Source organism: Pyrgilauda ruficollis, unplaced genomic scaffold (genome assembly GCF_017590135.1).
Source record: "Pyrgilauda ruficollis isolate IOZ18807 unplaced genomic scaffold, ASM1759013v1 scaffold10, whole genome shotgun sequence".
Lineage (NCBI taxonomy): Eukaryota > Metazoa > Chordata > Aves > Passeriformes > Passeridae > Pyrgilauda > Pyrgilauda ruficollis.
In genome coordinates, this window is record NW_024508101.1 from 15,048,805 (window position 1) to 15,063,275 (window position 14,471).

At 44.3% G+C, this 14,471-nt stretch overlaps 2 protein-coding genes across 14 annotated transcripts in view; one reads left to right on the forward strand and one right to left on the reverse strand.

Moving 5' to 3' along the window:
• Nucleotides 1-71: 71 nt before the first annotated feature.
• On the forward strand, nt 72-1,940 carry SMIM4 (small integral membrane protein 4). 2 transcript variants are annotated; one of them, XM_041463518.1, is made up of 3 exons: nt 72-174; nt 374-567; nt 1,610-1,940. In XM_041463518.1, exons 2-3 carry the CDS (start codon nt 408-410, stop codon nt 1,675-1,677), a joined length of 228 nt encoding a protein of 75 aa, XP_041319452.1. In that variant the 5' UTR covers nt 72-174; nt 374-407; the 3' UTR covers nt 1,678-1,940. The 2 variants fall into 2 exon arrangements, with proteins under 2 accessions (XP_041319452.1, XP_041319461.1); XM_041463527.1 differs by having other exon boundaries at nt 374-558.
• Nucleotides 1,941-5,526: 3,586 nt separating this feature from the next.
• PBRM1 (polybromo 1) overlaps nt 5,527-14,471 on the reverse strand; it is a 53,545-nt gene continuing 44,600 nt past the window's right edge. For 7 of the 12 annotated variants that reach the window (XM_041460359.1, XM_041460373.1, XM_041460350.1 and 4 more), the window contains 4 exons: nt 12,939-13,094; nt 10,570-10,640; nt 8,919-9,135; nt 5,527-8,629 (listed from right to left, as the gene is read on the reverse strand). In XM_041460359.1, the coding sequence (XP_041316293.1) occupies nt 8,457-8,629; nt 8,919-9,135; nt 10,570-10,640; nt 12,939-13,094 (617 nt within the window). In that variant the 3' untranslated portion in view covers nt 5,527-8,456. The remainder of the gene's footprint in view (nt 8,630-8,918; nt 9,136-10,569; nt 10,641-12,938; nt 13,095-14,471) is intronic. The other 5 variants (XM_041460397.1, XM_041460421.1, XM_041460388.1 and 2 more) reach the window with 1 other exon arrangement.

A 14,471-nucleotide genomic window follows, 5' to 3' on the forward strand; every position in this document is an offset into this window, starting at 1 on the left:
GCCCACAGGGGCCGGCCCGGGCTCGGTGGGCGGGGCTGGGGCCTCGCGGGTCCCTCACGCCAGGCCCCGCCCCCGCCCCGCCCAGCCCAATCAGGCGAGGCGCTGCTGTGGGGGGGTCACGTGGCGCTCGGCGCGTCCTTCCGTCCGGCCGCGCGCGGGGCCCTCGCGTGGGAGGTGAGCGGCGCGGGGTCGCGCGCGGCGGGCGCGGCCCTGATTGGCTGCGCGTTCCCGCCTCAGGGGAGGGGGCGGCGGGGCCGCCATGGCCGCGGGGCTCGGCCGGGCCCGCCGGGCTGGGGCCGCGGTCGCGGTCGCGGTGTGACTGCGGCACGTCCCGTGCCGCCGCTCACACGCCCCCCTCTGTTCTCTCCTCCAGCCGGGAAGGGCGAAGGCGCCGGTGCCGCCCGGCCATGCTGGTCAGCGAGAGGGTGAAGCGCCTTTTGAAGCTGGTGCCCGGGGAGCGGCGCTTTGGCTTTTACAGGTTCCTGCCCTTCTTCTTTGTGCTCGGCGGAGCCATGGAGTGGTTCATGATCAACGTCCGCATCGGCAAAGAGACCTTCTGTGAGTGGGGTGAGCGGGCCCGGGAGGCTCCGGCTGCTCCCGCCACACAGCGCTCACTGCAGGCTCTGCCTCCCCGCAGAAACACAAATCCTGCCTTTAGAGTACTGAATAAAATTGAAAGAGGGTACATTTAGATTGGATGTTAGGGAAAAAATTTCCTCTGAGGATTGCGAGGCGCTGTCACAGGGTGCCCAGGGAAGCTGTGGCTGCCCCGCCCCTGGAAGGGTCCAAGGCCAGTTGGATGGGGCTCGAGAAAACTGGAATGGCAGAAAGTGTCCCTGTCCTTGGCAGGGGCATGGAACGGGGTGATCTTCAGGGTCCCTCTCAAATCAAACCATTCCGTGGTGATTGGAAAAGACTCATGAGGTTTGCCAGCATTTCAGCAGAGGTGTGGCATTATCTGAAATGTGACTTCTACAATTTAAAAAATAAGTATGAAAACGGCTCAAGAGAATTTGGCTAATGGCGTTCAGTTTCTGTAAGTCACAGCATTTATTTCTAATGTGACATTCCTCCCTTTAATAAACCCTGCTAGAAATTTTTGTGTATTTCACTGAAGGGATCTGCTCAACTGTATGTAGTATTAGGGAGCAGGGAGGCAGGAAGAATAACTGGGAAGACCATGGAGGTGGGAATATTCCTGTGCTTTGTTTATATAAAAAAGACTAAAATACTGAAGTCAGGCTGGAAGCCCTCAGGCATTGACTACATGCCTATAATTTAATTTCTCTTCAGCTTGTCAGGGCATTTGTAATTTTAATTACCCTCATGGGAAAGTAGACAAGAAACAACTGTTTCACATTGGAAACTTAGTTTTCCTAGAAAACCATTTCACTGGGACCGATGGGAAGAACTTAGCCTATATGGGAGAGAATCTGAGCTATTTTAAGTGGTAATAAGGATTTCTGTTGGCTTGAATTTCCAGTTGCCTGTCAGTCAGCATCTGCAAGAGAAGTTTTGATTGAAGCATTTAAAAAGAGATGACAGGATTCATGCATTTAACACTAACTTGCGCTGGGGAAACTCTAACATAAAACATCTTTTTCTGCAGATGATGTCTACCGTAGGAAACAATCTGAAAGACTGTACGAGGCAAGGATGGAGAAAGGGGAATTTTAGCTGAAACTCTTCAAGGGGGAGCTCCTGAGTCCTTCAACTGTCCAAGTGCCAAAGCAGCAGCACTGCCACGTTGAAGGTGGGGGAAGATGTTGGCTCTGCAAGATGAACTGTGATCCACACGTGTGTGTAATGCACTCAGATGGTTCTTCCATATCTGTAATATTTGTATTTAAATGAAGTGAAAATTTCATTGTATTTGGGCCTCTGCCACTAATTTAATGTTTGCTTAGTGCTTTTAAATAAAGTAAACTGAGTAAACAGTCTGGCTGTTGTTTTGTTTGCTTGGTGAAACACCCCCCTTGTGACAAGACCAGTGGGAAAGAAACATTACAGGGTGCATCCATCTCAGCATAATGGAAATAGTAATTTTGAGTTAGTTTCTTTTGGACTTACAGGAACTGCTCTGGCAGCTGATTTGTTTTCTTTGCAGTGTGGCACAATTTTAACTGGATAAAGAGAGCACAGATTTACTGCTCAGTGTTTGCTCAGCCCACAGTGTCTGGAGAGTGACCCGTGTGTTTGGGCTGTGCTGCCCCGGTCTGACAGGGACCAGAGCAATGTGCAGTGTCAGTCCTGGCACCCCTGAGTCCTGGGGTGGGAACCCTGGCCCCAGGGCAGGAAAACAGGGCTGGCTGCTGCGTCCCAGCACTGTTTACTCCCTGCAGTGTAATCTTCGAGGATCCTACTTTGATACAATTGTTTAATTTCTGAGGGGAGGGGTGCAGGCTGAAGGTGCAACAAAGAAGCCAATTCTTAAGGTCAGCCTGAAATCAAGCCCGAGGAAGTTCATGCACTAGCAGGGGTTCCTGTGCTGCCTCCTGCCAGCCTTTGTAAGTCTTCAACTTGGAGACAGGGGCAGCTCTGCAGAGGTCAAGGTGCAGGTTCCCCACTTGCAAACACAGGGGAACCTTCGTGTTGTGCCTTCCAAGGACTTGATCTGGAGGATTAGTGCTACTTGTGTTTTCAAGGGATAAAAACTGACAGGATTAGAGATGTGACTGTGTCACTGCATATTTTGACTGAGCAGCAAGTGAATATCTTGAGGAAAGCCTCTATTTCAGAATAAGAACCTTTGAGTTTAGTTCCAAGGCAGAGCCCAAAACTCGTGAACAGGCTGCTTTTTGCAGATGGTCACAGACCATCATGCTGAAGTCAACCCTGACTATAGCAGTAAAGAACAAAGCAACAATAAAAAAGCCAGATTTTGAAAACTGCTGAGCTTTAGCTCCATCTGATTTTATTTCTTGAGCTTTTTGAAACTCTCTTGTGCTCTGTTGTCATAAAACAAGTAAGTTTTTCAATATCTGGGTTTGGGGTTTTTTTTAAGCAAGAGCCCTGTACCCTAGTTATTTCCCAGGACTCGGGAGCTTTTGTGAAAACTTCCTGTGGCTTCCCTGAAGCACTCCTGCAATAGTAGCAGTGTTCCACAGACAGCATGAGCCAAGCCCAGTTCTCACTTCAGACCTCTTGCTTGTTTTGCAGTGACTGTTTCCCATTAGCAGCTGAGAGCGCCAGGCACATCTGGAAGATCTCTGGGATGTCTCCAGCCAGGTAAACAGAGAGGGAGGGAGGCTGCAGTCACTCACAAGATGTCTGGTGTCAGGGAGTTCCGTGTCACTGACCGCTGCAGGAATAAAATCCTCTGTGTTGGCATCGAACCACTTCAGGCAACACAGAGCTGTTATGACAGAATAAATGTCAAGAATATGAAGTTTGACATTTAGAAATCAGAGCTGCAACCTCCAACCCTCAGTGTGTTTGCTAGTGCTGACCCTTTGGCATATTTAGATTTTGCCAGTCTCTCATTAATGCAGGAAATCAGAATAGCTGCAATTCCCCATTCCAAAATTCCAGCCCATTCCACAGCTGAGCACACTCAGGGATTTAGTATCAGTTTTAAACTACACCCCATCTTCAACAACTAAAGCCTTCATTTGGTTTTGCAGTTTTATTCCTGCTGACTCCTAACTGTGCTCTTTGCCTTCCCCACTACTGTCTGACTCTCATGTCCCTGTCTCCCTCCCATCCTCCAGCTCCCCCATCCATCTGCTGTAGCAAAGTGAACAGGGAGGAAGCAAGAGCTCTCCTTTGGCTCGGCACTCAGGCAACACCATGTGGCTGTTCCAGGCTGCTGGAGTGAGCCAGGGTCACAGCTTTCACTTCTAGCCCTGCCAGCCCCTGCCAGCTCCAGGGCTGAGCACATCCCTCCCTTCTGCAGGGAATTCAGCTGGTGTCCACCTGGAGCACAGCTCTCACCCACCAACAGCATTTTCATGTGTTCTGCAATGGCCACAGCAACAGCTTCTGGGTGAGACTCAGCAAAGCAATCCTGCTGCAAGCTTTCCAAACTGTGGGAGTCAGGGCAAGATCGATACCAAGCATGGAAAAATTCAACTCAGTAAGGTAGCAGCAGTAAAAAGTCACCTGGGAACAAAGAGTGATACCTACACACAAGCAGTGCTGCTCACCACTTCAGCATTTGAGAGGAGACAACTCCACCACCAGTCCAGAATGATTCTGTGGAAAAAATGGACTGTTGATCATTCCCCTGCAGCTGTGCACACAAGGATGCAGCAATCTGCTGAAAAACCTGTGGTGAGCCAGGGAAGAGCTGAAAGAAGTTATGGTCAAGGAGGGATGGTTGTCCCAGCCTGCACTCCTTCCTGGCACAGGGCTGCAGCGGTTTTGTCCAAGCTTTTCAAAAGCAGCAAAAGGAAGTAACAGCCATCTGATGTATTGGGGAATTTTTCCTTGGTGCAAAACTCTTCTTGTCATCAGTGGAGGAATGCTTTCACTTTGGACTTAATACACAGATCCAAACTGCAGCTGCACTCTGCTCCTGGCCATCCCCAGCTCCTTCAGAGAAAGGGGGAAAAAAAAAAAATCTTCCCAGCACTGGTGGGATGAATGCTGTTCCTGAGGAACTTCCTGAAATCAGTACTGGATGCTGGTGCTTTATATCAAAGATGAGGGTCAAATTAGACTCACTGGCAAATGCAGTTGGCAAAATTAATAAAAGGTATCATTTTATGAATCAAAATTTCACTGAACCAGAGCTCACACAATGTTCAGTGCCCAGACATTCTGAAACTTCAATTTTGTGCACTTGTAGCTAAGAGGGAGCTACATACATTTATGATCTTTAGTATCTCAGACTGAACAAATAAGATGTGGAGGATGATTAGAATTAGTTTCCTCTGGGCAACTGCAACAGAAGGGTAGAAGTGTTGTGAAGCTGGCAGCCTGTATGAAAGGCAGCATTTATCCCTCAGGCTGAGAACATGGCTGTGTGTTAATTGAGTAATGCTGTGTTCTGACTGTTTAAATAGCTGTCTGTAAATTTTATGCCAGGCACCTTGAGAGATTCCTATCACTTAATTTTTCTTGCAGTTTGTACAGAAAATTTCTATCCTTGGTTCTAATTGAGTTGTGTTAAAGATGCTTTTTCCATGTTACTCATCTAATTTCCTCTATTAAACAGCTACATGGAAGACAGTCCTAAACCATGTTAGCTTTCATATGAAATTAAGGCTTGCTGCTTATTTTCAAACCAATTAATAAGCAGGCATCTGGGACTGACTGAATCTTACCACCTCCACTCAGCTGATTCCCAATGCTTCAGATATTTTTCAAGGTTCACTGTTCATGCTCGTGATGGCTCAGTTTCCAACACCACTGTTCTTATCACCTACAGGAACACTTCAAAATACACAGGACAATAGGAAAAGGATATTTTATCCACACACAAGCACACATGTACCAAGGACTTGAGAACATCTGGATCAGCTACAGCCAGAATTACTTGAAATAAAATCCTAACAGAAGTCTTAATGGAACACTCAAACCTGGTTAATCCAAAACACTTTGCAAACTATTTTTATTCAAATTAAAAAGACTCAGGTAAACAAAGTGATGGTACATACATGTTATAAACCTGGTTAGCAGCTCAGCCTTCAGCAGTACAAGATCTAATGAAAAGCCAAGCATGGATAAACCAGGTACAAAAACATATGCTGAAAAAAAGTCACCAACATCAACGTTTTGAATTTTTACACAAACAGTAAATTTTCTCATGGAAGGGAAGGACTGAGGAAGAGAACAAATAATTATTAGTTGTCTCCAACTGGTTTATGAAAATACCTGTCCTGGTTTTATCTATTTTCCACTCTCACAGAAGCCAACCATTGCCCACACATCCTTTTATTTTAATATGAAAGTTTTGTTTACACCAGTACAATGAACGGCAGTGAAAAACAGATGAGGGGCTCAAACACCCACAAAGAGAGAAAAAGAGACAGACAGACATGTCTTTTTTTTTTTTTAAACCAGAGTGAGAAAAGTTTCTTTTGCTGGTTTTGAATTCTAGACTGTAGCCATTATATCCTAAATTTCACTGCAATCGACTGAAATGCCTCCAGTATAGAGAAAAACGATTTTGAAATAAATAAGGCTTAAAATAATTGATCAGGGCCAGCCCAGTGGCTAAGTGGTAGTGCTCTGCACTGCCTTGAGGGAGGAGCCAGGTTTTGTTTGCACTTCCAATCTCTTGCTCCTGGGCCAGAAAGAGCAGTGAAAGGAGGGATTCAGCTGCTCGGCAGGAGAGAGTCAGTGCTGCACATCTGCTCATCACTGACCTTCAGATAAATTAAACATCTGAGTTATACAGGCTCCAAAGGGAGTCCCATCCAGTCCTCAAAAGAAAATAAATAAAACAATAATTTAATTAAAATTCATCCCGGGTTCTTTGGTGTAATTTTGTTAATGCTGAGAAGTAGGAGAATCTGGTGGCGTATTAGTACAATCCATGATAGTTCCAAATGCTCAAAAACTAGGATTTTGCTGCCTGATTCACTTCAACATCCCATCTTTGTGGCTAAAACCTGCAAAACCTATGGTAACTTAAACACATTTTATAGGGGTGGTCTAAGACTATTCAATTTCTACTTTATTAAATAAAATTGGAAATTTACAAAGGCCAGTAAAGAACTTCTGTACCATGGGTGTGCTACTTGTAGAGTTCAAAACTGTCATTTCCCTCTATGTTGTTTTGCTCCATTTCCTTCACATCCATTGCACAAGTGACCTAAACTAACTGTAAGTGCCTATTTGTGATTACCTGGGGTATTTTGTGCAATGACTGGAAGATTGCAATAGCAGAGGGAGAAGAACTGGCCAGTAAAATTAAATCACAGTTTATACTTGCAAGTGTCACTTCCCTCATGAGTATTAATTACATCAGCAAAACAAACCCCAAGATATCCAGTATTTGAAGGAAAATATTTAATTTAACCTTCTGCCACATATACTTAAATGAAAATGTTCTGTACCAACAGACTTTAGAACTCATTTCCACATGATGAACATCTCTACCATAAATGAAGTGTATCAGTAAATCAGTTCATTTGGGCTGAGTTGGAGTGCTCACATTCCTGCTGACCTTTCCCAAATTCACAGAGCTTTCCCAGTTACTTAAAGCAATCCAAAAGTATTAATTCTTTTTCCAAAATTAAATAAATGAAAGGATTTACCTTTAAACAAATAACTTTGTAGTCCAAAAGGTTGGTTAGTTGAGGACAGGTAAGTTTTTAGCAGAAGGCAGCCACAACCTTGAAATTTGGCAAGAAGAGTCGATACCTACTTTACTTAGGAAAAAAAAAAAAAAAAAAAAAGAAAAACCCCAAAACAACCCCAAACCCTTTGAAGGCTGCAACGCAAATACTCTATTTCTCCAATGTACTGGGTATGCTGACCTTACACATGCCATACCATACAGTAGTATTTTACTTTCAAGTTAATTTAAGCATCAAATTTCACTCCAATTTGCATTGCAAAACTTTCACTAAGGTTAATGAATACACTTAAAGAAAGCATACAAAAATGTCTTACAATGCCCAATTGTGTGAATTTCAAAAAACATCACATTACTTCACTAAGAGAACAACTCCACTTTTCTCCCCTAACTTACCTTCCAAGACCTGGGCTGGTTCTGAGTTCTGCAAGCCTCTTCCAGCACAGACAGAAGCTCCCAGGGAAGGAGCTTCCCTGTCCCACTGCTGGGTGTTGGGGACATCACAGAGCTCCCAGCACAGGCCATGGCAGATGAAACACTTCCCCTCTAAGGGCCTGCCAGCACAGGGGCTGTTACTGATTTAGGATCACAAGGGCCTTGGCTACACAGTTCAATAACTGGACAGGACTGGACAACGTGAGCAGTCAAGACACCCTTGTCCTGTCCATACCAGCACTTCCAGGGCTGCTGTGGCCCACTCAGCCGCCTCAGTGTTGACTTGGAATGCCAATTTTCCTTAGGGCCAAAGCACATCTTACCTTTAGCTTCTTTTAAGAGATCCTCCCTGTTCACACCCGAGCAGTTCTGCCCGAAGTGGCCAGCACACACAAGCACAGGTACACACATTCTTATAGGATGTAAACTATGACTACTTCACATTCCACTGTATCAATCTGTAAATGCTTTGTTTTCCTTTTTTTTTTTTTTATATAAAAACAATGGCATCAGATTCTCAGCAATAAAGTATAAGAAAGATGAATCCTTGACTACACTCAACCAATTATGAAATCGCCTTTCAAACAAAGGAAACATATGCAAAAAATCTGTGTATTTGATAAAGTCAACTTAATATAACAAAAAGTGAAATATGCTTATTAAAAGTGTCCTTATATAAAAATGGTCTTGCAATGTACAGTAAAATGCAATACAAATTATTGTTGGTTATCTCTTGCCACCCAGTAACTAAACCAGCTATTGTCCCACGAGCTGCCTACACGTTCTCCAGGTTGTAGGCCTGGCGGATGTTGAGGGTGTCGCGCAGCATCAGGTCCCGCAGGCGCCACAGCGCGTCGGCCATGGTGGTGTGAGCCCCCTTGCTCTTCAGCCAGTGCGAGGGCAGGCGGCTCTCCTGCTCCTTGGACAGGTGCACGTCTCGTCTCCGTGCTGCAAAACACAACAAGTGCTCCCATTACCTCGTGGCTTATTCTAGAGAAAGGCAAATATAACTCTGCAATATCAGATATTCTACTTTTGCTCCTAGTATTTAAGCCCACACCACTGATTCTTATACAACGCTGGTGGAATTTGCCCGCAGATAACACATATATTCTCAATCTGTTGATCTGTCTTTAGGAATTAATTACATGTACATGTTTTAATAAGCAAACAGCACATGCATTTACATTTTCTATGAAAGCAAAAATAACAGGCTACGAGGAACCCAAAGCCTCACCTGCAAGGGTCTGGTCCCACTTGCTGATGCTGTTTGACTCAGCACTGAGCCCCTCAATGTATTTCAGGTAGGCTTCAGAATGGAGGAGCCTCTGTGTCTTTGGTGGAGGGGACACGAACATGGGCGTGCTGGGCTGCTGCATGACGGGCTGGCTGGCGGGGCTCTGCCCGGGGTACGGCGGGGGCGCCTGCTGGCCCGGCGGGCCCAGGATCCCGATCTGAAAGGCAAAGCAGCCAGGGGTCACACCCCAGGGGCACAGCGGGGACTGCAGGGAACACCCCGGCCTCGGGCATCCTCCTGCAGTGGAGTTTCAACTGAGGTTATGTGCAAAAGCCTGAGGAAATTTCCCTAGAGATGCATGCTTGGGCCAGGAGATGCACAGAGAAAGGAAGTGCAAACCAACCATTCATACTCAACAGATATTGTTCATACTTCTGATTTATGTAAATATACTCTGGATATCATCACCGTAGCTCTTCTAACCTTAATTACACCTTTGATCTCCTTTTTATTTCATGTTTTCTCCAATTTGATCTGAAATGCTGTGGTCTGTGAAGCGCAAAATTTAACTCTAAAACATCTACTCCAAACTGTTATGGATCCTTGGACAACTGGGTTACTTCCACAGAATCACTGTCAGGCAAAAATCTCAGGCAGGAAAATTGCCAGTCACACAGAGGAATTCCCACCACTGTGATTAACCAGCAGCACTGAGAACTCTTAAGACAGACATCCTGTGGTCTGGAATAACTCAATGTCATGACATCAACACTTTACTACTAAACTTCTGGTACTCAGAATCACAGAAGGGTTTGGGTTGAAAGAGGCCTTAAAGCTCATCCTATTCCATCCCCATGCCATGTGCAGACACTTTCCACTAGACCAGGTCACTCCAAGCCCCATCCAACCTGGCCTTGAATGACTCCAGGGGTGGGGCAGCCACAGCCTCTCTGGGCACCCTGTGCCAGTGCCTCTGAATAAAGAACTTCTTCCCAGCACCTAACCTAAACCTCTCCTCTTTTAGTTTAAAATCACTCCCCCACCACCACTACCTGCCTGTGCCTAGCCACTCTCCCTCCTTTTCTTTACACCCTCAAGCCAAAACCACATTTCCCTTTATGATCCAAAAATTTGGTCAGTAAAATTAGGAATGTTCTGAACAGTTAATCTGCATTAATCACTGAGAAGAAACATCAGATCATCACAGTTCCTCAAACTCAAATTCTGAACTGCCAATGAACATCTGCTTCATCAGTATGTGAAATACTAATATTTTTTACCTACTCACCAGGAGCTGATAAAATAGGCAATGTACTCTCTGTGTCACAAAGCATGCAAAACCTAAATTATTAGCAGTTTCAACACCATGCTGAAATGACTCAGTTTAGAAGAAATCTAAGATAAAACACTGCCTTGTTTATAATGAAGTTACCTCACTGGACCAATGTCCTGAGTGTAACAACAATTCAACCATCAAATACTGACATACTCTCTGAGTGTGAGACATTAACTGGTTCTAAACACATCAGAACATTTCATTTCTGTTTTCCCTGGGAAAGCCTATGTGCATCCCTACATGTCTGAACTGGGATGTTGCTCAAATGCCAATTCTGAGCCTTAGAGCCTCATAAGTAATGCAAAAATTACTCACCTGCTGTCCAAAAGGACTTGCTCCTGGTGCTGGAGTGCCTACCATAGGGGACACATTTTGGCCTATAACACCTATATTCCAAAATATAAAATAATTAGTCTTACTTCAGAGCAGTGACAAATGCTTCTTTGGTCTTCAACAGCAAGAATTTATACTTTGATATCACTGCTCACAGTTATTTTAAGTAGATGTACAACATTCAAATATCCCCCTCGCCCCCAGCAAAAAACTTTACAAATTTCTGAATAAAAAAAAAAAAAAAAAGCCAACATGACAACTACCAAACATTGATATGTGGCCTGTTGAATTATTTTAGTTAGAGAATAAACTGAATAGGTTTTGCTTTTCAGGTGTTTTTCATGTTACTTAGTGATTGCTTGACTGCATCTTTTCATTTATAATATACACCTTTGGCTTGACAGGATCTTCCTGAAGTCCTTTCCTTTAAGAAAGGAAATGCTGATCTGCTTCAGCAATACTTAACATTTCCTTGTGTTCAGTTTTGTAAAATATGTTCACAGCAGGATGAAATTCAAGCCTTTGCACAAAATCTGTTACTTCTCACTAAATACAAAATGCAACTTGCAGGTTAAGCTTCAATAGCCTTAAATACAGAACAATGAATATTTGAAATCAATGTCAAAAAAATAAAAGCTTTTTTTCTCAAGCATATTGGGACTTCTCCCTACTGCACAGAGTGCAGCACAACTGTGTCAGTCTTACATACAAAAATGTGCACATCTAAATGAAAGTCATGCAGATCCTGACATTTGACATACAGATGCTTGAAAGTTATGTGTGCTGCTGCTTTTCCTTCTGTTTGTGCCACTTCTCATGTTCATTCATTGGAAAAGCTGCAGACTAACTGTGCTCTTCCTGAGGATTTAATTGACATTAATTAAATGCATAATTTCTGTATCAGTGATCAAAGGATGTGCCACTGCGTTTCACTCACTAAAGGGTTTTTCAAATGCACTTTCCATTTGATCACAGCTCCCATTTAAAGTGTATCTGTACCAACAGTATGTCAGAATTTGAGAAAAACATTGCTAACACAAGCTTTGGAATTGGTCCAAAGGGAAGGAAGGGCTCTGGAGGAGGGCACCCTCCCCTTCCCAGCATCAGAGCACGGCTTCACCCTCAGCCTGCTGTGCCGAGCTCAGAACCACTTCACGTGTGGTCCTCCACTCCCAGACATTGTTTCTTTGCTAAGCCACATCCTGTCAGTTTTTCACACAAACATCCAGCCCACAGCGGTGGGAACAGCCCTTCAGAGGGATGCAGTGTCCTGGATTCACCTCCCTCCCACACGCTTGGCTGATGTGTGCTAAGTGTCACTGCACAGCTGCCGTGCTGCTCCCTCTAGGTGCCATGGCAGGGAACCCACAACCCAGCCAAGCTGCAGGGCAGTGCTGATGGATTTCAGAAACACCAGGCAAGCAAACAAGAACTCCCCAACTCACATCATTTATGTACAGATAAAATTCTTAACAGAGCTTCTGATAAACACTGTTGCAAGGGGGTAGGGGGAGGCAAATGAGACCGTTTTGTCCACAGCTTGTTTACTGCTGAACAGAGGGATGGCACATCTTTTTCACAGGCACATGAGTTATCAGAGGTAAGAAATGAATCAGCAGGAAACAGAAACAGAGGGCAGATGAATGTTTTTCCCCTTAATTGGGACACATTAATGGCATTAACACTGGCAAAACATTTGTTTCATTTAAGCCTCTTTTCATCAGAAGTGTGGCAAAAATACAGCAAATGCAGTAGAAATACTCTCAAAAGTCAATTCAAAATTTGGCCACAGAGAATTCTGAATTCACCTTGTCCCCACTGTTTCCAGTCACTGTTCTATCAGCAAGCTTTAATCTGAACACTTGTTTTACAGTAACACATCACTGCCCCAGTGGCCAAGGAGTCTTACATGACCAGGCTCACTTCAGTGCAGTCTGACATTAACACACTGAAAAAGACTCTGGTAAGGAAAGGGAACAATAAATTTCATTTATAAGCCCACTTCAAATAAGAAAAGGATGGGTGTAGAGATCCTGTTCAAATGACATAATGATATGAACAGGCTGATTTCAGTTTTTCACACTTCTGAAAAGCTCAAGTACAATCACCAAGGCTTTTTTGGCTGGAACCAAACTCCTGCTGGAGCAGCACCACCTTCTCCAGTGCCCGTTCCCTGAGGGCTTAGTGGACATGCTGTAGTGTCAGTGTTTTGCACACCCCTCACATTCAGCAGCGCTGCTGCTCACAAACCAAAGGCACAACCAGAACAAGCTGCAGAGAACTCCTGTAACAATGGGTCAAACCAAGTACATGACAATGAAATAAAGAGGGAATGAGGATGAGGCTCTTACCGGGTGGTGGGATGCCTGGGATGCCTGGCATACCTGGCGGGAGTTGGTGGGGTGGGGGCACCCCTGGGTGAAGTGGCTGCATGCTGCCCATGCTAACAATGCCATCAACTGGGCCCTGCAAAGGTGGCAGCACCGGTGGATAGCCACTTATCATGCCTTGAAGGACACAACAAATTTCAAACATGCATCAATAACATGCAATATGGTCTACACAGTATGCACAGACATGCACTATCCACACACACACACACAAAAAAGCACCTTTAGTACAGCAAGACAATACTACAATTAGTATCTTGCAAAAAAAAAAAAAAAATAAACAACAAAAACTAAAAACAAATATGAAACCTATACTTTTGATGAATTAGTATTTAGTGTATTTGTATGTTTCTCACAGGGCAATAAATGCTGAATACTCAGATATGTTAACACAAGGAATAAATTCAGCCATAATTAAATGTTACTAATGCAAGCAGTTTTAATACAGCTTAAAGCTCTGCCATCTGCATCCAGATTACAGACACAACACTGACTGGCCAGCCCCACGGACAGCCCTGCTCTGTGGGCTAGTTCAGAGGCCACAAAAATCAAACCCCAGACATTTTCCTGCAGTACACATGCAAAACTGATGCACAAAAGCCCTACAACATTCACATACTTGAAACTAATGGCAGTGATGGGTGATTTTTATTAAACCATCTCCAGAATGAACTAAGGCAGTAACACAAATTTTAAACTTGGGTTTAAAGTGCTGGGCTGCAGTAACTTACACTCATGGCATTAGACTGAAGTGAAAGGACTTAAATGAGCATGTGCAGTCCCTCACAGAATTTCACTGTCCATGTCTGCAAGGTGTCTTTAGAGGAAAATCAGTGACACTGTAAGCACTGTATTGTGCTGCTGCTCAAAAATTTCATTTTCCGCACGTAAGGGAAGAAAATTGAGAGCTTTCTCTGGCTTTGGCTCAGATTTTCTGCTATCCATGTAGTGAACCTACACAGTGTAACTGCACTATGCTTGTTAGGCCCTGGAATGTTTAATTTAAATGGATGCATTGCCAGGTAAGCAAGGAAAGGGGTTGGAAAGACAATGAGAAGATGACAGAGGACAGAAGCAGGTCTAGAGAGATGAGGTAAGTTAGAAAGCAGATTTGCTGGGGCTTCTAAAGTCTGCTCCAAGAAACCACCAAGTCTTTGCCACACTCCCTGTAATTCACAGAAAGAACTTCCAAAACAGATTTCTGGAATGAGACTGGCCAAAACCTCTCATCAGTTCTGACTGAGAATAAAGCTGTAACAAGCTCAGGGTCTAAACAGGAGGAGGAGCAGCTACAAAATAAAAGCTAAACCTGTCACTTCCTCAGGTCGTTACAGAAGAGAGAAACCTCTAATCCCAAAAGCTTTACATGGAGAAACCAACAAGAAAATAAAGAACTAATCTCCCTCAAGCCTTCATTTTCCACAGGGCACCTAGACCGACAAGTGAAATATGCTGTAGGTACCTATTTCACATATCTGGAACCTTATCTGTACC

What these genes read in the sequence shown, in the direction of transcription:
- SMIM4 (XM_041463518.1), top strand. Translation starts at nt 408, where the DNA reads ATGCTGGTCAGCGAGAGGGTGAAGCGCCTTTTGAAGCTGGTGCCCGGG. An exon ending in AGAGACCTTCTGTGAGTGGG is followed by an intron (nt 568 to 1,609) that starts GTGAGCGGGCCC and finishes CTTTTTCTGCAG; the next exon opens with ATGATGTCTACCGTAGGAAA.